The sequence below is a fragment of the Narcine bancroftii genome, chromosome 3, assembly GCF_036971445.1.
Source record: "Narcine bancroftii isolate sNarBan1 chromosome 3, sNarBan1.hap1, whole genome shotgun sequence".
NCBI classification, from domain to species: domain Eukaryota; kingdom Metazoa; phylum Chordata; class Chondrichthyes; order Torpediniformes; family Narcinidae; genus Narcine; species Narcine bancroftii.
The window spans coordinates 113,987,098-114,011,229 of NC_091471.1; the positions used below are offsets into that span (position 1 = coordinate 113,987,098).

General features: G+C 45.7%; 1 protein-coding gene and 1 long non-coding RNA gene across 6 annotated transcripts in view; one reads left to right on the forward strand and one right to left on the reverse strand.

The window, feature by feature from the left end:
• Window positions 1-1,501, reverse strand: part of LOC138757498 (TBC1 domain family member 1-like) — a 312,814-nt gene extending 311,313 nt beyond the window's left edge. Inside the window, exon 1 of one of the 5 annotated variants that reach the window (XM_069924958.1) lies at window positions 881-1,501. In XM_069924958.1, coding sequence (XP_069781059.1) covers window positions 881-1,276 — 396 coding nt within the window. In that variant the 5' untranslated portion in view covers window positions 1,277-1,501. The remainder of the gene's footprint in view (window positions 1-880) is intronic. The other 4 variants (XM_069924959.1, XM_069924956.1, XM_069924957.1 and 1 more) reach the window with 4 other exon arrangements.
• LOC138757500 (uncharacterized) lies at window positions 571-9,750 on the forward strand. The gene is made up of 2 exons (XR_011353632.1): window positions 571-946; window positions 9,299-9,750. It is a non-coding gene; the product is annotated as an uncharacterized lncRNA (long non-coding RNA).
• Window positions 9,751-24,132: the final 14,382 nt, after the last annotated feature.

Below are 24,132 nucleotides of genomic sequence, written 5' to 3' on the forward strand. Positions count from 1 at the left end.
TGGGAAGGCGATGGTCCTCCATTCTGGAGACGTGACCCACCCAGCGCAGCTGGATCTTCAGCAGCGTGGACTCGATGCTGTCGACCACACATTTATTTGTCTAACAGAGAGAGAGAAAATTCTGGTCATTGTTTTTCTGTAAGATGCCTAGAAACAATGGTTTCTTTGATTCGTTGGTCCTCTTCTCAAGCGATCGCTGTTGTGCACGAGTTTTGTCTCGGGTCCTCACGCACTTGATCCCAACATCACAACCCCGACTCGTCTTCAATATCTGCAAAATCGTGGTTGTGTTTCAGGCACCACGTTAGCTTTCGCAAACTGGAACAGTTTGGAGGTTCGCTCCGACTTGACGAGCACATCGCTCAAGTGAAGCTTGTCGCGCCTCTGAATTGTTAGGAACTTGACAGGGAATAGCAGGAGAGAAACAGACTTCCTGCTGTGCAATTTTACCCGGAAAGGCCACAAGCACAAGGCGCCTTCCACTGAATTTTAGAGAAGCCACTTGAGTTGCCAGACTCGGCCAATCAAAGGGTCTCTGCCCCCCCCCCCCCCCCATCTCCCATCAAAACAGGGCGACTGGAGCCTGGTCCGACCTGCTCCACGGCATGACCTTCAGTAGCACCCCCTCATAATACAAACAGCCTCGGACGGCTGCCTGAAACCGGAACGGAACAGAATCAGATTCTGATGAAACCCATGACTTCAAGAGAAAATGAAAGCGACTTTAGAAAAATGTCAAGTCGTTAACATCTCGCTTTCATTCTCCCTTGAAGTCATGGGTTTGCCCTGTGAAACGAAAACTGGTACAATTGAAAGTTGCTATTCCGTTATTTCCGTGGCAGTCAATAGGAATATAAATTAAAAGTAAAAACGGGCTTACCAGTGTGTGATCGGACGCCCTGAAGACGAAGCAAGTGCAGCGCTCCGCCTTCCTGTTGCTGCTCAGGTAGGCGAAGTAACTGGGCTCGGCGGGGTGCTGCAGCAGCCGGCGGACTTGCTGCGTCCGGTGCTGGAAGACCGGCCGAGGCGAGCCTTGCTCCACGCAGCGCACCGAGCCCGGGGACACTTGCAAGCCCACCTTGCGGCTGCCTGGGCCCCGGGCGCTGCTGCGGCGCACCTCGGCCACGACCCAGGGCAACACCGGCACCGTGGTGAACTGGTGCACCGACACCGAGCCCACCAGCTGCAGGCTGAAGCGCTGTCCCTTGTCGCTGGTCCTGGCCGCCGGGTCTCCAGGTTTGAGTCTCGGAGCGCCCGCGGCTCCATCCCTGTTCATCCTCCTCCAGCAGCACTGTCAGCTCAACGGGTTGCTGACACCCTCCGGCTCAGCGCGGACATGGACATGACATCGGGCTTTTTGCACGCAGCCTGAACTCACTGAGGAAGGCAACGAGGAATCCAAGCGAACCTCCGTTCTGCATCCGCCCACATCATGGTGCAGTTCACCTTGCAGATAGACCAAGATAAGCCCTGTGCCACGGAAGTGTCATCTCTCTCTCTTTTCCCCTCCTCCTCACTTCCCCTCCTCTCTCTCTCTCTCTCTTCCCCTCCTCTCTCTCTTTCTTCCCCTCCTCTCTCTCTCAATTCTCCTCCTCTCTCACTCTCACATCCCCTCCTCTCTCTCTCTCTCACTTCCCCTTCTCTATCTCTCTTCCCCTCCTCTCTCTCTCTCTTCCCCTCCTCTCTCTCTCAATTCTCCTCCTCTCTCACTCTCACATCCCATCCTCTCTCTCTCCCTCACTTCACCTCCTCTCTCTTCACATCCCCTCCTCTCTCTCACACACATCCCCTCCTCTCTCTTTCTTCCCCTCCTCTCTCTCTCACTCTCTGTCTCTTCCCCTCCTCCCTCTCTCTCAAATCTCCTCCTCTCTCACTCTCACATCCCCTCCTCTCTCTCTCCCTCACTTCCCCTCCTCTCTTTTCACATCCCCTCCTCTCTCTCTCTCACATCCCCTCCTCTCTCTTCACATCCCCTCCTCTCTCTCTCTCACTTCCCCTCATCTCTCACTCAAACTTCCCCTCCTCTCTCTCTCTCACTTCCCCTTCCCTCACTCTCACTCACTTCCCTTCCTCTCTCTCACTCACTTCCCCTCCTCTCTCTTCACTTTCCCTCCTCTCTCTTCACTTCCCCTCCTCTCTCTTCACTTCCCTTCCTGTCTCTCTCACTTCTGCTCCTCTCTCAGTCTCACTTCCACTCCAAACTCACACTCTCACTTCCCCTCCTCTCTCTCTCACACTTTTGCACCCCCTCCTCTCTCTCTCTCACTTCCCCTCCTCTCTCTTCACTCCCCCTCTCTCTCTCTCACTTCCCTTCCTCCCACCCTCTGTCACTTCCCCTCTTCTCTCTCACTCTCTCACTTCCCCTCCTTTCTCACTCTTCCGCTCCTTTCTCTCTCTTCTCCTCCTCTCCCTCTCTCCCTTCCCCTCCTCCTCTCTCTCTCTTTCACTTCCCCTCCTCTCTCTTTCTCTCTCTCTCACTTCGCCTTCTCTCTCTCTCTCTCTATCACTTCCCCTCCTCTTTCTCTACCTCACTTCCCCTCCCCCCTCACTCACTTCCACTCCTTTCTCTCTCCCACTTCAATCCTCCCTCACTCACTTCCACTCCTCTCTCTCACTTACCATCCTCTCACTCTCACTTCCAATCCTCTCTCTCTCACTTGCCCTCCTCTCTCTCTCTCACTTCCCCTTCCCTCTCTCTCTCTCACTTCTCCTCCTCTCTCTCTCTCACTTCCCTTCCTCTCTCAATTCTCCTCCTCTCTCACTCTCACATCCCCTCCTCTCTCTCTCTCACTTCCCCTTCTCTCTCTCACACTTCCCCTTCTCTCTCTCTTCCCCTCCTCTCTCTCTCACTTCCCCTCCTCTCTCAGTCTCTCATTTTCCCTCTTCTCTCTTTTATCTCTCTCTCTCACTTCCCCTACCCTCTCACACTCTCTCACACTTCCCTTCCTTCCTCTTTCTCTCTACCACTTCCCCTCCTCTCTCTCACTTCCCCTCCTCACTCTCTCAAACTTCCCCTTCTCTCTCTTCAAACCCCCTCCTCTCTCTCTCTTAGTTCCCCTCCTCTCTCACTCTCACTTCCCCTACTCTCTCTCTCACTTTCCCTCGTCTTTCTCTCACTCACTTCCCCTCCTTTCTGTCACTCACTTCCCCTTCTCTCTCTCTCTCTCTTACTTCCCCACCTCCCTCTCTCTCACTTCCCCTCCTCTCACACATCCCCTCCTCTCCCTCTCTCGCACTTCCTTTCCTCTCTCTCTCTCACTCACTTCCCCACCTCTCTCTCTCAAACACCCTCCTCTCTCTCTCTTAGTTCCCCTCCTCTCTCACTCTCACTTTCCCTCATCTCTCTCACTTTCCCTCATCTCTCTCACTTTCCCTCATCTCTCTCACTTTCCCTCATCTCTCTCTCATTCACTTCCCCTCCTTTCTCTCACTCACTTCCCCTCCTCTCTCTCTCTCACTTCCCTCCTCTCTCATTCTCACTTCCCCTCCTCTCTCTCTCACATCCCCTCCTCTCTCTCTCACTTCCCCACCTCTCTCTCCCTCTCTCGCACTTCCCTTCCTCTCTCTCTCTCTCTCACTTCCCCACCTCTCTCTCTCTCAAACTTCCCCTACTCTCTCTCTCAAACACCCTCCTCTCTCTCTGTTCCCCTCCTCTCTCACTCTCATTAACCTCCTCTCTTTCTCACTTCCCCTCCTCTCTCAGTCTCTCATTTTCCCACCTCTCTCTCTTTTATCTCTCTCTCACTTCCCCTCCCCTCTCTCTCTTTCCACTCCTCTCTCTCTCTCACTTCCCCTCCTCTCTCTCTCTTCCCCTCCCCACTCTCTTTTTGCCTTCCTCTCTTTCTCTCTCTCACTTCCACTCCTCTCTCTCACTTCCCCACCTCTCTCTCCCTCTCTCTCTCAGTTCCCCTCCTCTCTCACTCTCACTTCCCCTCCTCTCTCTCACTTTTCCTCCTCTCTCTCTCACTCACTTCCCCACCTCTCTCTCACTTCCCCACCTCCCTCTCTCTCACTTCCCCTCCTCTCTCTCACACTTCCCCTCATCTCTCTCACGCATCTCCTCCTCTCTCTCTCACTTCCCCACCTCTCTCTCCCACTCTGGCACTTCCCCTCCTCTCTCTCTCTCACTTTACCACCTTTCTCTCTCAAACTTCCCCTCCTCTCTCTCTCAAACCACCTCCTCTGTTCCCCTCCTCTCTCACTTTCATTTGCCTTCCTCTCACTCTCACTTCCACTCCTCTCTTTCACTTCCCCTTCCCTCTCTCTCACACTTCAAATCCGCTCTCTCACACAGTTCCTCTCCTCTCTCTCTCACTTCCCCTCCTCCCTCTCTCTCTCACATCACCTCCTCTCTCTCTCTCTCTCACTTCCCCTCCTCTCTCTCTCACTTCCTCTCCTCTCTCTTTCACTTCACCTGCTCTATCTCTCTCACTTCCCCTCCTCTCTATCCTTCACTTCCACTCCTCTCCCTCTCTCTCTTCACCTCCTCTATCTCTCTCACTTCTCCTCCTCTCTATCTCTCACTTCCCCTCCTCTCTCCCACAAACACCCTCCTCCCTCTCTGTTCCCCTCCTCCATCACTCTCATTTGCCCTCCTCTCTCTCACACTTCCCCTCCTCTCTCTCACTTCCCCTCCTCTCTCTCTCACTTCCCCTCCTGTCTCAGTCTCTCATTTCCCCTCCTCTCTCTCTTTTATCTCTCTCTCTCACTTCCCCTCGCCTCTCACACTCTCTCGCACTTCCCCTCCTCCCTCTCTCTCTCTCTCTCTCACCCCCTCCTCTCTCTCACTGCCCCTCCCCTCTCTCTCCCTTCCCATCCTCTCTCTCAATTCTCTTCCTTTCTCTCACATCCCCTCCTCTCCCTCTCTCGCAATTCCTTTCCTCTCTCTCTCACTCACTTCCCCACCTCACTCTCTCAAACACCCTCCCCTCTCTCCCTTAGTTCTCCTCCTCTCACTCTCACTTCCCCTACTCTCTCTCTCACTTTCCCTCATCTCTCTCACTTTCCCTCCTCTCTCTCTCTCACTTCCCTCCTCTCTCATTCTCACTTCCCCTCCTCTCTCTCTCACATCCCCTCCTCTCTCTCTCACTTCCCCACCTCTCTCTCCCTCTCTCGCACTTCCCTTCCTCTCTCTCTCTCACTTCCCCACCTCTCTCTCTCTCAAACTTCCCCTACTCTCTCTCTCAAACACCCTCCTCTCTCTCTGTTCCCCTCCTCTCTCACTCTCATTAACCTCCTCTCTTTCTCACTTCCCCTCCTCTCTCAGTCTCTCATTTCCCCTCCTCTCTTTTATCTCTCTCTCACTTCCCCTCCCCTCTCTCACTCTCTCGCACTTCCCCTCCTCCCTCTCTCTCTCTCTCACTTCCCCTCCTCTCTCTCACTTCCCCTCCTCTCTCTCTTTCCCCTCCCCTCTCTCTCTTTCCACTCCTCTCTCTCTCTCACTTCCCCTCCTCACTCTCTCTTCCCCTCCCCACTCTCTTTTTGCCCTCCTCTCTTTCTCTCTCTCACTTCCACTCCTCTCTCTCACTTCCCCACCTCTCTCTCCCTCTCTCTCTCAGTTCCCCTCCTCTCTCACTCTCACTTCCCCTCCTCTCTCTCACTTTTCCTCCTCTCTCTCTCACTCACTTCCCCACCTCTCTCTCACTTCCCCACCTCCCTCTCTCTCACTTCCCCTCCTCTCTCTCACACTTCTCCTCATCTCTCTCACTCATCTCCTCCTCTCTCTCTCACTTCCCCACCTCTCTCTCCCTCTCTGGCACTTCCCCTCCTCTCTCTCTCTCACTTTACCACCTTTCTCTCCTCAAACTTCCCCTCCTCTCTCTCTCAAACCACCTCCTCTGTTCCCCTCCTCTCTCACTTTCATTTGCCTTCCTCTCTCTCTCACTTCCACTCCTCTCTTTCACTTCCCCTTCCCTCTCTCTCACACTTCAAATCCGCTCTCTCACACATTTCCTCTCCTCTCTCTCTCACTTCCCCTCCTCCCTCTCTCTCTCACATCACCTCTTCTCTCTCTCTCTCTCACTTCCCCTCCTCTCTCTCTCACTTCCCCTCCTCTCTCTCTCACTTCCTCTCCTCTCTCTTTCACTTCACCTGCTCTATCTCCTTCACTTCCACTCCTCTCCCTCTCTTTCTTCACCTCCTCTATCTCTCTCACTTCTCCTCCTCTCTATCTCTCACTTCCCCTCCTCTCTCCCTCAAACACCCTCCTCCCTCTCTGTTCCCCTCCTCCATCACTCTCATTTGCCCTCCTCTCTCTCACTTCCCCTCCTCTCTCTCTCACTTCCCCTCCTCTCTCAGTCTCTCATTTCCCCTCCTCTCTCTCTTTTATCTCTCTCTCTCACTTCCCCTACCCTCTCACACTCTCTCGCACTTCCCTTCCTCCCTCTCTCTCTCTATCACTTCCCCTCCTCTCTCTCACTTCCCCTCCTCACTCTCTCAAACTTCCCCTTCTCTCTCTTCAAACCCGCTCCTCTCTCTCTCTTAGTTCCGCTCCTCTCTCACTCTCACTTCCCCTGCTCTCTCTCTCACTTTCCCTCATCTCTCTCTCACACTTCCCCTCCTCTCTCTCATTTCCCCTCCTTTCTCACTTCTCCTGCTCTCTCTTTCCCCTCCCATCTCTCTTTCCCCTCCCATCTCTCTTTCCCCTCCCATCTCTCTTTCCCCTCCTCTCTCTCTCTCCCCCTCCTCTCTCTCTCTCCCCCTCCTCTCCCTCTCACTTCTCCTATCTCTCTCACTTCCCCTCCTCTCTCTCTCACACTTTCGCATCCCCTCTTCTCTCTCTCACTTCCCCTCCTCCCTCTCTCTCTCACTTCCCCTCCTCCCTCTCTCTCTCACTTTCACTCCTCTCTCTCACTTCCCCACCTCTCTCTCCCTCTTTCACGCACTTCCCCTCTCTCCTCTCTCTCACTTCCCCTCCTCACTCACTCAAACTTCCCCTCCTCTCTTTCTCAAACCCCCTCATATCTCTCTCTCAATTCCCCACATCTCTCACTCTCACTTCCACTCCTCTCTCTCTCACTTCCCCTCCTCTCTCTCACTTCCCCTTCCCTCACTCTCACTCACTTCCCCTCCTCTCTCTCACTCACTTCCACTCCTCTCTCTCTCACTTCGCCTCCTCTCTCATTCTGTCATTTCCCCTCCTCTCTCTCTGTTATCTCTCTCTCACTTACCCTCCACTCTCTCACTCTCTCGCACTTCCCCTCCTCCCACTCTCTCTCTCTCACTTCCCCTCCTCTCTCTCACTTCCCTTCCCCTCCTCTCTATCACTTCCCCTCCTCTCTATCACTTCCCCTCCTTTCTCTCACTTCTCCTCCTCACTCTCTTTCCCCTCCTCTCTCTCTTTCCCCTCCTCTCCCTCTCACTTCCCCTCCTCCCTCTCTCTCTCACTTCCACTCCTCTCTCTCACTTCCCCACCTCTCTCTCCCTCTATCTCGCACTTCCCCTCCTCACTCTCTCAAACTTCCCCTCCTCTCTCTCTCTCAAACCCCCTCCTCTCTCTCTCTCCCTCTCTCAGTTCCCCTCCTCTCTCACTCTCAGTTCCCCTCCTCTCTCACTCTCACTTCCCCTCCTCTCTCTCTTTCACTTCCTCGCCCCCCTCTCTCTCTTTGTCACTTCCCCTCCTCTCTCTCTCTCTCTCACTTCCCCTCCACTCTCTCTCACACTTCCCCTCCTCTCTCTCTCTTTCCCCTCCTCTCTCTTTCCCCTCCTCTCTCTTTCCCCTCCTCTCTCTCTAACTTCCCCTCCTCTCTGTCTCTGACTTCTCCTCATATCTCACTCTCACTTCTCCTCCTCTCTCTCTCTCACTTCTCCTGCTCTCTCTCTCTCACTTCCCCTCCTCTCTCTCTCTCTCCTCTCTCTCTCTCTCACTTCCCCTCCTCTCTCTCTTTTCTCTCTCACTCTCACTTCCTCTCCCCTCACTCTCTCTTTGTCAATTCCCCTCCTCTCTCTCTCACTCTCACTTCCCCTCCTCTCTCTTTCGCACTTCCCCTCCTCTCTCTCTCTTTCCCCTCTCTCTCTTTCTCCTCCCCTCTCTCTCTTTCCCCTCTCTCGCTCACTTCCCTCCTCTCCCTCTCACTTCCCCTCCTCTCCCTCTCACTTCCCCTCCTCTCTCTCTTTTCCTCTCCTCTCTCTTTCCCCTCTCTCTCTCTTTCCCCTCTCCCTCTCTCTTTCCCTCCCCTCTCTTTCCCCTCACTTCTTTCTCTTTCCCCTCCTCTCTCTTTCCCCTCCTCTCCTCTCTCTCTCTTACCCCTCCCCCTCTCTCTTTCCCCCTCTCTTTCCCTCCCCTCTCTCTCCCCCTCCCCTCTCTCTCTCCCTCCCCCTCCCCGCTCTCTCTCCCCCTCTCCTCTCTCTCTCTCTTTTCCCCTCCCCTCTCTCTCCCCCCTCCACCCTCTCTCATTCTCTCCCCCCTCCCCTCTCCCTCTCCCCGCCCCCCTCCCGTCTCTCTGTCCCCCTCCCCTCTCTCCTCTCTCTCTCTTTCCTCTCCCCCTCTCTCTCTCTGCATCAACTTCAGGCTCAAAATCTGGGTGAAAGAATTGGTGATCCTCTGTTGGGATTAGATTAATTTTAGGTTTCTTCCCCCCCACCCTCCCCTTTTTAGGAAGTGGATGGTAAACTAAATATAATGACTTCCTTTCAATCTGTGTCAGTATTGAAGGTGTGACTACCCTCCCCAATCTTTGTGATGTCATGTCTTGTCTTCACATTGAGTTGTTTAACATTAATACAGTATGTCCTGCTTTACGAAACTAAACGTTTCGATGAAACCTTCCATAAACCGAAATGGCGTGTACTCGCTAAATAGGACTGATTCTGAATGCATCAAGCAGCTCACAGCTGTTCATCCATGTACATGGTGGAACATCAGCATCAGTGTATTGTTTCCTTATCTGTTAACTCGGTCGACCGATATCATCTTTCATTAATATATCTGCAGTCTTTGAACAATATAACTGCCTGGCATTCCCTATAAATGTTATAATTTGACCTTGCACAGCCGCAGCACAGAGACAAGTGCATGCCGAACACCAAACCATTTCGACAAATCCAATCTCCTGCTTGTCAATCCTACACATGGGCTGTCTTGCAGAGGTGAAATTTCACGACTCACCATGGTAATTATTGTATAGACGGCTTCTGCACACCGTCCAGACAGATATTTGTGGCCTGCTTAACCATCCGGAACTGAGAGAGGTCCCCCGTGGAGATTTCCTAATGAGGGAGTTCTCCCTTTTCATACTGGAGACCTGGGGCAGAAAGTGTACAGAGCAATATCACTAATTATTATTTTGTTGATTTACAGACTCCCCGACCATTTATCAGAATGCGAGAGGTTACAATCTCTATTTTAATATTGGAAGGGGCTGTTCCTCACATTTTGGCTAAATTTTGGACCCATGTTCCTGATCTTCACTCACCGCAATGAGGAGGTGAATGGGTCACTCAGAGCAGCTCCTGGTCAGTTTGCTCCTGGGACTGCTTGCCATTCGTGGGCCTGAGCAGCAGGCCACCAAGGATTAAGCCAAGCTGACTGCCTTCCCCTCTTCTGGGGTTGTTTCCATGGCCCTGGAAGAATGCATGATATGCACAAATATAATGGGAGATTTCCAGGACTGGTGGGCACGACAGGGGCTTGAGTGTTTCCTGGACAGTGATGATCATGTTATAATTTGAACCTGTTAATTGTGTGGAATGAGAAATATTAAAGTGATTTCTTGTAATCATTTAATAAACCATCTTTGTTAAAGGAAAAAATTTCCTGCTCAAGTATTCTCACAGCTAAAGATCTACATTCCTGCTATATTAAATGACCTTGGGCCAATAGGAGGGGGAAATGTCACCCTAATATCTCAATTCCCAATGATGGCAGAACCCAGATGATGAGTGCAAAAGAGAAATCCGAAGTATAAAATGTAGACTGAGAGTATACAATGTCATGAAGCCAGTTTTTAACCAATCCAGTTTATGCCCTGTGATGTCACATAATGTCTGAGTGTCCTGGATATAGCAAAGGCTACAGCCAACAACAACACTGCTCAACAGTACAGAATATGCTCATAAAAGCTAGGGAATCCAGGGAACAGAACATGGATGTTCTGAAGTATATCGGCGTTACAAAAGAAGCAGGCTTGAAGCACATAAAGGTGGATAAATCCTGGAGATTGATCAGTGATGTCTCAGGATGTTACAGGTTGCAAAGGAAGAAATTGCTGGGGAACTAGCAGAATTTTAAAATCTCTCATAGCTATATGTAAGATACTGGAAGACTGGATAATGGCTATTATGCCTTTATTTAAGAAGGGCTGCAAGGTCAAGCCAGGGAACTACAGGTCAGTGGTAGGAAAGTGAAGGATATAATTCTGAGACAAGATCTACCTACATTTAGAAAGGGGACTAATTAGGCATATTTAGCTTTGTGTGTGGGAAATCGTGAGTATAATTGGGAGTCAAAATTTAAGATGACAATCCACTAAAAAAAATTATGGTGGCTTCACGTGGAGAATTAATGGAACTGGAAGCTCAGCGTTCCCCTCGGGGAATGAAATGGAGGTATTCCACAAAGTGGTCATCTTATCTGTATTGGTTTTTCCAATGTAGACACCATGATGTGTGCAGAAAGAAACAAGAGTCTGCAGACACTGTGATTGTAATCAAAACACAAAACAGTTGGAGGAACTCAGCTGGTTTCATTCAGACACCTGACTCGTACCTCAGGCCCAAAACATTGGAAATGTTTCTTTACCTCCTACTATCCCTGCGAGACCAGCTGAGTTCCTCCAGCATTTGTGTTTTGACAATGTTGTGAGCAAGAAAAAGTAAATCTCAGCTTCCTCAGGATTATTTGTGTTGCTGGATGATGGAAAGAAGAAGCATTGGTGTTATACCCTCTACACCTTCCTCAGTACAAAGCTAAAACTGAATTTACATACTTTTCAGAAGATTAAAATTTAAACTTTCTACAAATGAGCTCAGGTTTGTTCAACTGATTACACAAGTAGCATCATAGATCTGGAAACATACAGCCACATTTTTGTGTTTACTGCAATAAATTAGTACATTCAAATATAATGAACTTGAAAAAATGGATACCAATATGTATAGTTTGCAATGTACAAACAAACTAATAATTTTTTTAAAAATATTCTTTTTTGGGAAAATACCAAAACAACACAAAGCTTAATATAATCTACTTTAGGAATTCAGTGGGTCAAGCAGCAAAGGGAGAAAAACAAATGGTTGCTGTTGAGGCAGAACCCTTTATCTTTAAAAAAAATATTTAAAATATTAAACCACAAGAATGAATACATTTCTTCAAGAAAGACTTTCAAAAAATTATACATGTGGTATAATTCCTTCCTCCCTGACCCCAACCCCCACCCTCCTCCCTTCCCTAAAAGAAAAAAAAGGAAGAAGAAAAATAAAGAAAAAAACAGAAACTGGAGAACGAACGTCAATGGAACAAAATATATATGATAGCATCTTAATAATACTAATGGAAGCAGAAGGTAACCAAGAGATGGGGTCTTCAGAGAGCTCATTAAACTTTTATGCCCACATATTGCAAATATGGGCAACATATTTTCCAAAATATATGATATTTCATAAATTATAATTTATCTTCTCAAGTGGAATACAACTACAAAGTTTCCAAGTAATGGCTATATACTTCCTAGAAACTGCTTAAGCAATTTGAACAAATTCAATTTGATACATAGTTAATTTAAATTTATGCCTTATCGCCCTAATGTTACTCAATAAAAATAACATCAGATCCTGTGGGAACTTAACCCCTGTTATTTTTTCCAAAAAATTTCCAACTTCCAACCAGAAATGTTTAACTTTAGGACACTTCCAAGTAGAATGCAGAAATGATTTGACTTCTTGACCACATCTAAAACTGGTATCTGATAATATAAGATACAATTGGGAGCCCATCAAATTGTGTCATCTTCCTATTATCCTAAAAGTCAGGGGGCTTTTGAAAGGTTCCATTTAACTGTGAAAAATATGATGAGGGCTTATTGTGTGGAAAATAAAAAGGACTGGGATGAAGGAATCCATTTTTTATTGTTTACTGTTAGAGATGCAACTCAGGAGTCTCTTGGCTTTAGTCCATTTGAGTTGATGTTTGGTCATGAAGTCAGTGGTCCATTACTATTGTTGAAGGAACAGTGGATACATAATGATATACAATCAAATCTGTTGGATTATGTTTTCAAATTTAAAAACATATTACATCAGGCTTGCGAGATGGCAAGGAAAAATTTAAAAACTGCTCATGGAAAAATGAAAATTCGGTATGATCAAAAAGCAAAAATTAGGGACATTAAACTGGTGACAGAGTATTGGTTTTGTTTCTAATGCAGTCAAACCCTTTGAGAGCTCAGTTTTTAGGACCATATAAGGTGAAATCAAAAATTATCCAGGTCACCTATGTCATTGAGATGCCTGATCGTCGAAGAGAGATACAGGTCTGTCATGTGAACATGCTTAAACCTTACTTTGAGAAAATGACTGACGAGGAGACTAGGATTCCAACCAAGGTGCTAGTATAGAGGACAGTAAGGAGGAGATGTTTCGTGGAAGGTCATGGAGCACAAAGAGTGATAAGCCCCAGGCTGAAAAATTTGATAGTTTTGCAAAACTTAGACACCAAGTTAATGCATTTGATTAAATCAGAAAGGGAAGAAATGAAGACATTACTTATGAAATTTAAGGATATATTCCCAGATGTTCCAAGAAGAACTACTGTGGCTTGTCATGATGTGGAAGTCAGTGATACTAAGCCTATTAAGCAGCATCCTTACTGAGCTATTCAGGAAAAGAGCAGATTGTTGGATCAGAAAGTGGATTATATGCTCAAAAAAATGACATCATCTGAAAATCAAGTTCAAATTGGAGTTCATCCTGTGTTATGGTGCCTAAGCCAGATAGCTCAATTAGGCTTTCTACAGATTATCAAAAGGTAAACATGGTAACAAAGACTGATGCGTTCCCTATTCCCAGAATAGATGATTGTATAGATAAGGTGGGGAAGGCTAAGTTTCTTAAAAAGATTGATCTCTTAAAAGGATACTGGTGTGTTCTTTTGACAGAGAAAGGCAGGGAGATTTCTGAATTTGTTGCACCTTCGGGATTGTATGAGTATAATGTTATGCCTTTCGGGATGAAAAATCCACCTGGCACATTTCAGAGAATGATTATTGCAGTAATTCAGGGTTTAGAGCACACAAGAGCCTATATCTTTTTTTTAAAACTTTATTTATTCATTCAAAATACAGATAATAAGTAATATATATAACAATAAACAAAGCATGAATGTTATATTTTATATATATTAAAAAAAAAAGAAAGAAAAAAAAAGGAAAGAACCCCCCCCCCCCCCCCTTTCAGCCAATTCTCCTAAGGAGAGCCATAAAGAAAAAAGAAAAAAAATAAAGTAAAGCATACATATTAAAATCTAGTCAATATAAATCAAAATGTAAATATTCTGAATATAACAACCACCTATTAATAAAAAAACTATAGTTATCCGTGAAACATGTGTAATTTTTTCCATTATTAAACAATATTTCATTTCATTATGCCAAAAGTCTCAAATTTAATCATTTCAGGTAAAATCATATCTCTACCGAACACATGTTTTACCAAAGGTCGAACTTGATAAAAATATGCTTACGCTTAATCAGACTGTTTAAACCCCAAACATTAAAAGTAGCAAACTTCAACTTTAACATATCCACTAATATTACTAAAAACTAATAATATTAATATATAAAGACTCAGATCAACGTAAATAGGCCCTCCAATAGGAGAAAAAGAAACCACAAATTAAAGTCTAAATAAAATGAAAAGAAAAGAAAAGATAAAAAGAAAAAAAAAATTACCAAAAGGTAGTAATCCCTAAACAAAAGTTGGGTGTGGATCACCCACCAGTGGCTGATGACTAGTAGAACATAGAGCAAATTTCTCCCTCCCCAGCCAAACAAAGAATAACAACAAGATATCATAATGTCATAAAAAGAAAATAAAAATAAAAAAGTTCTTCTATTCATTCAAGAAATTCCAGACTCGGCGACCCCATTTCAAGGAAATGGACTCTTTCCATTCCCATTTCTGCCATTTCTTCCATTTCCAGAACAACCAGATTTTTCTTTAGGAGACAATGGTGGGCTACGTCTTTGTCCTCTTACATCTGGCAACGAGTCAGCAAAATTCATTGCTTCAAACTCATTCTCAAAAAACCGAGATTGAAAGTCTCCACAAAACACCTTCATCACTGCCGGATAGTGAAAAGTAAACTTATAATCTTTACGCCACAAACTTCTTTAACTGGATTAAATCGACACCGATGCTGAATAATCTCTTGACTCAAAAAATCTCTACTATTCTGAATCATTAACGAAGCTTGTTGTTGTCTCGCGTTTTGCACTGCTAAACGAAGTATCGTTTCTCTGTCCAAATAATTCAAACATTGAATTATCACGGGTCTCGGTGGTTGACCAGGCAGAGGTCTTCTTCTTAAGGCTCTTTCCAATACCAGACCTCCAGAGAAAAATTCCTGCCCCAGTATTTGTGGAATCCATTCGGTAAAAATACAAAGAGGATCTTGTTCTTCCATACCTTCTGGCAAACCAACAATCTTCACATTATCCCTTCTACTTTGATTCTCCAAATAATCTACTTTCCTCTCTAACTCCCTCTCACGTTTTCACAATTCTTTAACGGATTTTTCCACCTCCAACACTTTTTCTGTATTAGAAGCCACTTGTTGACATTTCAAAAAACCAGCCAAAAAGTTTAAAATCCTCACAAGATGCTTCCACATAGAAACATAGAAACATAGAAGATAGGAGCAGGAGTAGGTCATTCGACCCTTCGAGCCTGCTCCACCATTCAACGAGATCATGGCTGATCTTAAAGTTCAGTATCCATCCCCGCCTTCTCTCTGTAACCTTTAATAGCCTTATACTGAAGAAATATATCTAATTCCCTCTTAAATATATTTAATGAACCTGCCTCTACTGCCCTCTGTGGCAATGAATTCCACAGATTCACCACCCTCTGGGTAAAGAAATTCCTCCTCATCTCGGTCCTAAATGGTTTGCCTATTATCCTCAAACCATGGCCCCGGGTTCTGGATTTTCCCATCCTTGGAAACATCCCATCTGCATCCATTCTGTCCAGTCCGGCCAGAATTTTATATGTCTCTATGAGATCCCCTCTCAATCTTCTAAACTCCAGCGAGTACAATCCCAATTTGCGCAATCCTTCCTCATAAGTCATTCCTGCCATTCCAGGTATCAGCCTGGTGAATCGCCTCTGCACTCTCTCCATTGCAAGAACATCCTTCCTTAGATAAGGTGACCAAAACTGCACACAATACTCCAGGTGGGGTCTCACCAAGGCCCTGTACAGCTGGAGTAAGGTATCCTTGTTCCTATACTCAAACCCTCTTGATATGAAGGCCAACATACCATTTGCCTTTTTAACCGCCTGCTGTACCTGCATGCTCGCCTTCAGAGACTGGTGTACAAGTACCCCATGGTCTCTCTGCACTTCCCCATCTCTTAATCTATTGCCATTCAAATAGTAATCTGCCCTCCGGTTTGTATTACCAAAGTGAATAACCTCACATTTATCCACATTGTAGTGCATTTGCCATGTATCTGTCCAGTCCCTCAATTTATCCAAATCACACTGGAGCTTCCTGACCCCCTCTTCCGTGCACACAACCCCTCCTAGCTTAGTGTCATCTGCAAATTTGGAGATATTACATCCAATCCCCTCATCCAGATCATTAATGTAAATTGTGAACAGCTGGGGTCCCAGTACAGATCCCTGTGGCACCCCACTGGTCACCACCTGCCACTCAGAAAATGAGCCATTTATCCCAACTCTCTGTCTTCTACCTGCCAGCCAGTTCTCAATCCACATCAATACTTTGCCCCCAATCCCATGAGCCTTGATTTTGTAAGCCAGTCGTTTATGCGGAACCTTATCGAAGGCCTTTTGGAAGTCCAGGTACACCACATCCACTGGCTCTCCCCCATCTATTTTACCTGTCACCATCTCAAAGAATTCCAATAGATTTGTCAAGCATGGTTTACCTTTTGTAAATCCATATTGACTCTGCCCGATCCCTTCTCTGCTAGTCATATGCTCCGCTATTACATCCTTAATAATGGATTCCATCATTTTGCCCACTACTGATGTAAGGCTCACTGGCCTATAATTCCCCGCTTTTTCTCTACCCCCCTTTTTAAATAGTGGGGTAACATTAGCTACCCTCCAATCCATGTATTTTAACTGTATCCAGTTCCAAACTGAGCCTCTGAGACATTTCATTCAGCATAGGCTGAATGATAAGGCTTGGCTGTTTACATTGTAATTCAGAAAAGCTCAGCCCTGCTTTCTCTTGCCTAGTGGCAGAACCAGGTAACTGCAGCTCCTGCTGCAACTTAATAACAGGCAGTTTAACAGTTTTACTGCGGATCTGGACTCCCAGCGACGGCACACCGGCTTCCTCAGGGGGCCGACACTGTTCTCCCACCGCAACCCGTTGTTGCTTCAAAATCTCACAAAAAAGACCAAAATATTCAGATTGGAGTATATCCTGGGGTATTTCAAGCAATGGAGTCGTCTTCTTGCATGCCCCCTCCGTTAAAGTCGGCAGGCTGCCAAAATCAAGATCCACATCGGGGGCACATGCACCTTCCTCCTGAGAATGGGTAATTCCAGCGATGTCCTTCTCCTGGTGAGTAGTAGTCATTTTTTCAGCTCCCACAGGCAATCTCTGTGGTTTAGAATTGAAAGAAAGCAAACCTGAAGTTGTAGTAGGCTGTTTAGGCTCTAAATCTTCAACACTCCGAAAATGTAGTTTCTTCTGTACTTGAGGTTTAATCTTTTTACCATTAATAGGCATAACAATTCCTTGATACTTTAAACTAAGTTTTAAAAAAATTAAACCTGAAAACAAAGAGTTAAAAATGTGTTCTTAAAAGTCTGGCCAGACGTCTAGACTCTACGCCATCTTGCCACACCCCCACAGGAGCCTATATCGATGCTTTAGTCATTAGTATGGATACATGGGAAGAACATATGCTTGAATTAGAGCAGTTATTTCAGAGACTGGTGGAAGCACACCTCACAGTGAACTTGCACAAGAGTGAGTTTGGACATGCCACTGTAATTTATCTGGGTTATTTGGTAGGACAGGGACAGGTGGCACCGGTTGGGGTGAAAGTATTGAATATTACTGCGTTCCATATCCCTGATAATAAGAAAGCTCTTCAGAGATTTCTAGGTATGATTGACTACTATTGTAGATTTTGTAAAAACTTTGCAGAAATTGCACTCCTATTAGCAAAACTACTTGGAAAGAAAGAAAAATTTATCTGGTCAGGTGCATGCCAGAAAGGGTTTCTGAAGTTAAAGGCCATTTTATGCCATCAGCCTGTACTTGTGTCCCCTAACTTTGAAAAGCCATTTTCTTTAGCCGTGGATGCCAGTGACGAAGTGATTGGTGCTGTACTGTTATGGAAGAAGGATGGTGATGGAGTAGAACATCCAATTTCATACTTCTCGAAAAAGCTTAACGACCATCAACAAAATTATTCAACCATTGAGAAGGAGTTATTAGCGCTTGTTTTAGCATTGCAACATTTTGATGTGTATATTTGTACTGCTCAAAAACTGTTAATAATATATACTGATCATAATCCATTAGTTTTTCTGTCTAAAATGAAAAATAAGAACAAATGGTTATTGAACTGGAGCTTAATGTTACAAGAGTATGATTTAATTATTACACACATAAAGGGGATGGATAATGTAATAGCAGATTGTTTGTCAAGATGTTAATCTATGTAGATATGAATCTAATCACATACTTACTATAAAAATGGAGTGTTTACTTTATTTATGTAATACTTCCATTAATTGTTAAAAATTTGTTCTTGTGGACCAATTTATTTTAGCAGGGGATGTGTTACAGAGTTCTGTGTTGTGTATTGTCCTATGGCTGCACCATTTCATCAGATGCAAGGATCGACAATGAGATAGACTACAGACTCGCCAAGGCAAATAGCGCCTTTGGAAGACTACACAAAAGAGTCTGGAAAAACAACCAACTGAAAAACCTCACAAAGATAAGCGTATACAGAGCCGTTGTCATACCCACACTCCTGTTCGGCTCCGAATCATGGGTCCTCTACCGGCACCACCTACGGCTCCTAGAATGCTTCCACCAGCGTTGTCTCCGCTCCATCCTCAACATCCATTGGAGCGTTTACACCCCTAACGTCGAAGTACTCGAGATGGCAGAGGTCGACAGCATCGAGTCCACGCTGCTGAAGATCCAGCTGCGCTGGATGGGTCACGTCTCCAGAATGGAGGACCATCGCCTTCCCAAGATCGTGTTATATGGCGAGCTCTCCACTGGCCACCGTGACAGAGGTGCACCAAAGAAAAGGTACAAGGACTGCCTAAAGAAATCTCTTGGTGCCTGCCACATTGACCACCGCCAGTGGGCTGATAACGCCTCAAACCATGCATCTTGGCGCCTCACAGTTTGGCGGGCAGCAACCTCCTTTGAAGAAGACCGCAGAGCCCACCTCACTGACAAAAGGCAAAGGAGGAAAAACCCAACACCCAACCCCAACCAACCAATTTTCCCTTGCAACCGCTGCAATCGTGTCTGCCTGTCCCGCATCGGACTTGTCAGCCACAAACGAGCCTGCAGCTGACGTGGACTTTTTACCCCCTCCATAAATCTTCGTCCGCGAAGCCAAGCCAAAGAAAAAAAAAAAAAAAATTGTCCTATGTGTTGTGTGGTTTTATGTTAAAAAGTGACAGTTTGTCTTTAAGAGCCAAGGTGAAGGTGGACTGCTGAGAGAGTGGGAGATGGACTGGGCATGTGAAGAAAAAGATCTAAATATTTCTGGGCTTGGATGACAAACCACTACTGGGTGTGGCTGTGGAGTGGAAGAAGGCCCAGAGAACAAGTCATGTTCTGGAAGACAGTCTAGAATGTTGGGCATTTTAAAAGGGATGAACATTCTGAAGACAGCCAGAAGGATCCGGACCAAGCCATTGTTCCTCTCTCTGCAAGCAACACAAGAAGACAACTTCGAATTTTGTGTTCTCTCTTTCTCACATATCTTTTGGCTTCAGTTTACCAAACAAACTGATTTTTGTTTATCTTTGCTTCGGTTGAGATCGAAGTTTTGTGAGTCTTGTTTGTTTTGTGTCTAAGTTTTTCTGTGGGCTGGTTGGAAATATAACTTAGACTTTAATTCCATATGTTATATTTAGGCTGGGGAATTTATTAGTTTTACACTGTTATAGAGATTTGCATAGTAACCATTGGGGATTGTTATAAAAGGGGAGATATTGAATTAAAGTTTGAAGGTGAATTTTTGTTAATAAAGTAATTGTTCATCTTTACCCCTGTGTGATATCCCTTCTTTGTGGTTGTTGGTTTGATCCTGTAACATTATAATGAAGATGTTTGTTTATTACATTTTTTTTCTCTTTGGAAGTTTTTCTTTGTAAATCTTTTTCCAAACTCTATTTCCTTTTCCAAATGATCAACCTCTTTAATATGATCTTTAACTTTTTCTGTATCACTTATTATCTGACCTTGTAAATATGCCTTCAAAGCATGCCAAAGAATAAATTTGCTATCCACTGATTTAGATTTCTAAAATTTTTAAAAATCTGTTTCCTTATAAAATCACAAAAAATTATCCTCTTCAACAATGTAGAATTAAATCTCCATCTATAAATTGATTTTTCTTTTTCAGGAAACAAACATGTCATCAAAAGTGGTGAGTGGTCAGATAAAATCCTAGCTTTATATTCAGTATGCATAATTCTTCCTTGCAATTGTCCCAACATTAAAAATAAATCTATTCTCGAATAAGAATAATGTCTATATGAATAAGAGTACTTTTTCCTTTGGGTTTAGCCTTTGCCAAATATCAAAATCATCATGGCCCCTTTAGTTTTTCCAATTGATTTTACCAACTTATCCAACATCAGATCAAGAAAACAATTAAAATCCCCTCCTATCGAAACCTTCTCATGAGCTTCAGCTAAATGCAGAAAAGTATTGTGAATAAAATTTTCATCATCAACATTTGGTGCATATATACTCATAAGTGTCTACATTTCAGAATAAATATAGCAATGTATCAAAACAAATCTTCCCACAGGATCTCTAACCACATAATGAATTTTAACAGGGAAGGACTTTTTAATCAAAATTGCAACTCCTCTAGCTTTAGAATTAAATGATGAAGCTACTACTTGACATACCCAATCTCTTTTTAATTTTTGATGTTCCTTCTCTGTTAAATCAATCAGCCTCTTGCAAAAAGGCAATGTCAATTTTCTTTTTTTTTTAACATGAGCTAAAACCCTCTTTCTATTAATCAATTATTAAGACAACTTATATTAAAGCTTCCAAAATTTAACACTTTACTAACAGCCATTTCCCTAATTCCAAAAAAAAAGAACTTCCTTTGCCCTCCAGCCCCATTTCACATCTCCCACCTACACCATTACTCCATGCCACCCCCCCCCACCCCCGCACCAGCTGAAATCCTTTATCAAGACTAAAAGTTTTCAGCTAGGAATGTCAACCCTTATTTTCCTCCCATTGATGTGGTTCGACCTACTGAGTTGCTCCTGCAGAGTTTGTTTAGCTTCAGGTTAAATCACAATGCTGGAGAAACTCAGCAGATCAAGCAGTGTATTTTATATAAAGATACATAAACCCTTCATCAAGCTATGGAAAATGTCAGCATAATTGGTAATTATGGCAGAAGGATTTTCAATGACTAGCTTACAAAAAAATTGCAGAGTGAAATGATGTGACGAGGTGACTGGCAACGAATATTTTCCTCAAATACAAGATTCCATTAAACATTTTGAACTGTAAATTAAGGAAATCTTGGTCAGATTTTGAATTGGGTGTATTAATCCAATTAGATCAAGCTGCCATCAAATACATACAACACTGAAGTCAACTAGGTATTTAATTAGTGCATTAAAAGCTTTGAGGGGAAAACTTCCCACATCATAAGTATCATACAATATTTAAATGATTATTGACATTTTAGAAAGTGATTGCTGTAAGCTCATAGTTGCTTTATTTTTTCCCGAATTATTTTCCCACGTTTCTTTTGTCTGAAGGGTCAATATCACTCATGTTTAAAATTACCCTTTTAAAATAATTTACAGTGTAGTGTTCTTACAGCACGTGTGGAGAAGAACGACACATACACCAAAACCTTGAAGTCAATACTGGCCGTTGAGTTTATACGAGCCCCAGGTGCTGAAATCAGGGCCCCACATCATTGGCGTGGATTGGCTGGCATTCCTGCCACTGTTCCCTGCCTTCCTGCTGTGTGGGAGGTCACCTGGGATGATGGCCTGTGTCACTCCCAGATCCACACGGTCGTTGGCCATTTTGTGGGCCAGACCACAACTCTGTGCACGGGCTGCTACATGACCCCTTCCCCCCAGAACTGGCGATCGAGCCATTGTCCGCTGACTTGGGCGGTCTACCCTTGTGTTGTGGGGGAGGAGTGGACCGTCACAGTCCAGATATGCCATTTTCCGGCAGTCAACGGTAAAAGTCTCCTCCTTACCATCAATTTCAAGGATAAAAGTGGAGCCATTGTCCCTGATGACACTGTAGAGCCCCTCGTAGGATTGTTGTAGGGGCGGCTGGTGTGATCCTCTTCACACAAACACATACTGACAAGTCTTTGAAGTCCCTGAGGATGTTAAGTTTGCGCTGGCCTTGTGGTGGAGGTTGCCACAGGACCAAGGCTCCCAGTTTTCACTGCAAGTTCTCAAGGATGGCCGCAATATCTTCCAGGTGTTTGTCGGGAACTCCCATAGACCATCTCCACTTGTGAGGCATTGAAGTCTTCCTTTGGTGCAATGCGAATCCCCAGCAGGACCCAAAGCAGTTTGTCCAACCAGTTGGGACCCTTGAGCCCGACCATCAAGGCTGTCTTCAAGTGCCTGTGAAACAGTTCCATCAACCTGATGGCCTGAGGGTGATACACCATGGTGTGGTAGAACTGTGTCCCCAGGAAGTTAGCCAACACTGCGCAGAGGTAAATTGTGCCACCATGTCCAAAGATAGGTGGGCTAAGACCCCAATTGGGATACCCATGTGCCCCTCGTGCCTGTTTCTGTGGTGGTATCAGCCAGCAGGACTGCCTCAGGCCTCCTCGTGGAGGTGTCAACCATGGTCAAGAGGTATCTTGCCCCACAGGAAATTGGTAGTGGCCCTATTATGTCAATATATGCGTGGCTGAACCTGTGCCACGCTGGTTCAAAGGCCTGTGTGGGCACTCGTGTGAGTCTGCACTTTTGAAGACTGGCAGTTCATACAGGTTTTGGCCCACTGGCTGACCTACTTACAGAGGCCGTGGCAGACAAATCAGTTAGCCACCATCTTGATTGTGGCCTCGATTGAAGGATGCGCCAGGTTGTGGATGGCGTCGAAAACCTGGCACCTCCATGCGGTTGGTGGAGACATCGCACAGCAGGGTCAGGTTACCTGGGCCAACAGGATCATCTTCCACCCTGAGACCAGAGACAGCACTTTGGCTAGGGCCATGTAGTTGATTCCCTGGGACAGGACGTGTACCGACTCAATCGCAGGACGTGACAGAGCATTGGCTATCACATTGCTTTTCCCGCAATGTGCTGTATGTCTGTGGTAAATTTGGACATGTAGGACAAGTGTCTCTGTTGTCAGGCCGACCATGGGTCCAATACCCTATGGAAAGTGAAGGTCAGTGGTTTGTGATCGGTGAAGACTTTGAATTGCTGACCCTCCAAAAAGTAACAGAAATGTCTTACCACCAGGTACAGCACCAATATCTCTCAGTCAAAAGCTCTGTATTTAAGCTCTGGGGGCAGCGGAGGTGCCTGCTGTAAAAGATCAGGGGTTGCCACTGGCCCTCGAGCTGTTCCAGTATGCCACCTATCACTGTGCTGAAGGCATCGCCTGTCAGGGCAGTAGGCAGCTTCGGTCTGGGGTGTACCAGGTGTATTTGGCAGTGCTTCTTTGGCATTCTCGAATGCCCTCAAAGACTCATTGTCCCAGGTAATGTCCTTTGACTTGCCCTCGATCAGCACAAAGGGGGGCATGCTGCGGACCACTGCCATGGACACTGCTGAGGTAACGGTTTGTCATACCAGTGAATTCCTGTAGCCCTTTTACTGTACGTGACTTTGCAAAGTACCAGACTGCATCGACCTTCTCAGGGAGGGGTGTTGCCCCGTGTTTTGTTTATTCTGTGCCCCAGGAAGTCAATGGTGTCCAGGCTGAATTGGCACTTTGGTGTTAATTGTCAAACAAAACTTACTCAACCGGGTGCACAGTTGTCTCAGGTGGGTGGCCTGGTCTTTATGGCAGAGGCTGGTGATGAGGATATCGTCCAAATAGATAAACACAAATGGGAGGACCTGGTCCATTGCACTCATCAGCTGCTGGAAAGCTTGTTCCATGTTTTTCAGACCAAAGGGCATGCAGAGGAATTTGAACAGGCCAAAGGGATTAAAAAAATAATAACTGCAGTCTTGGGGACATGCTGGGGGTGAACTGGGATTTGGTAGTACCCCTGGATGAGGTCCACCTAGGAAACCACCTGCACCCCATGCAGGTTGGAAGAGAAGTCTTGGATGTGGGGCATGGGATATTTTTCGGGTGTGGTGGTCTCGTTGAGATGGCAGTAGCTGCCACATGGCCTCCATCCCCCACGCTATTTTTGGCAACATGTGGAGGTGGGGAGGCCCAGGGACTGTTGGAGCGCAGCACAATCCCTAGTTCCTCCATTTTATTAAACTCCTCCTTCACTCGGTTGAACTTTTCGGGAGGGAGCCAGTGTGCCCTGGTGTGGAGCGAACCCTCCCACCCTGGTCAGAACATGGTGCCTTACCCCATGCTTTGGCTCAGCCGTGGAGAACAATGACACCACTATTGAGGGGAACACTGTCAGAATTTGTTGTCTGAAAACATTTAGAATCAAGGTTTGGGGGGGGGGGGCGGGGGGAGGAGTGCAGGTAATTTGGATAGGGTCTGAAAAGTTCTGATATGTACCAAGC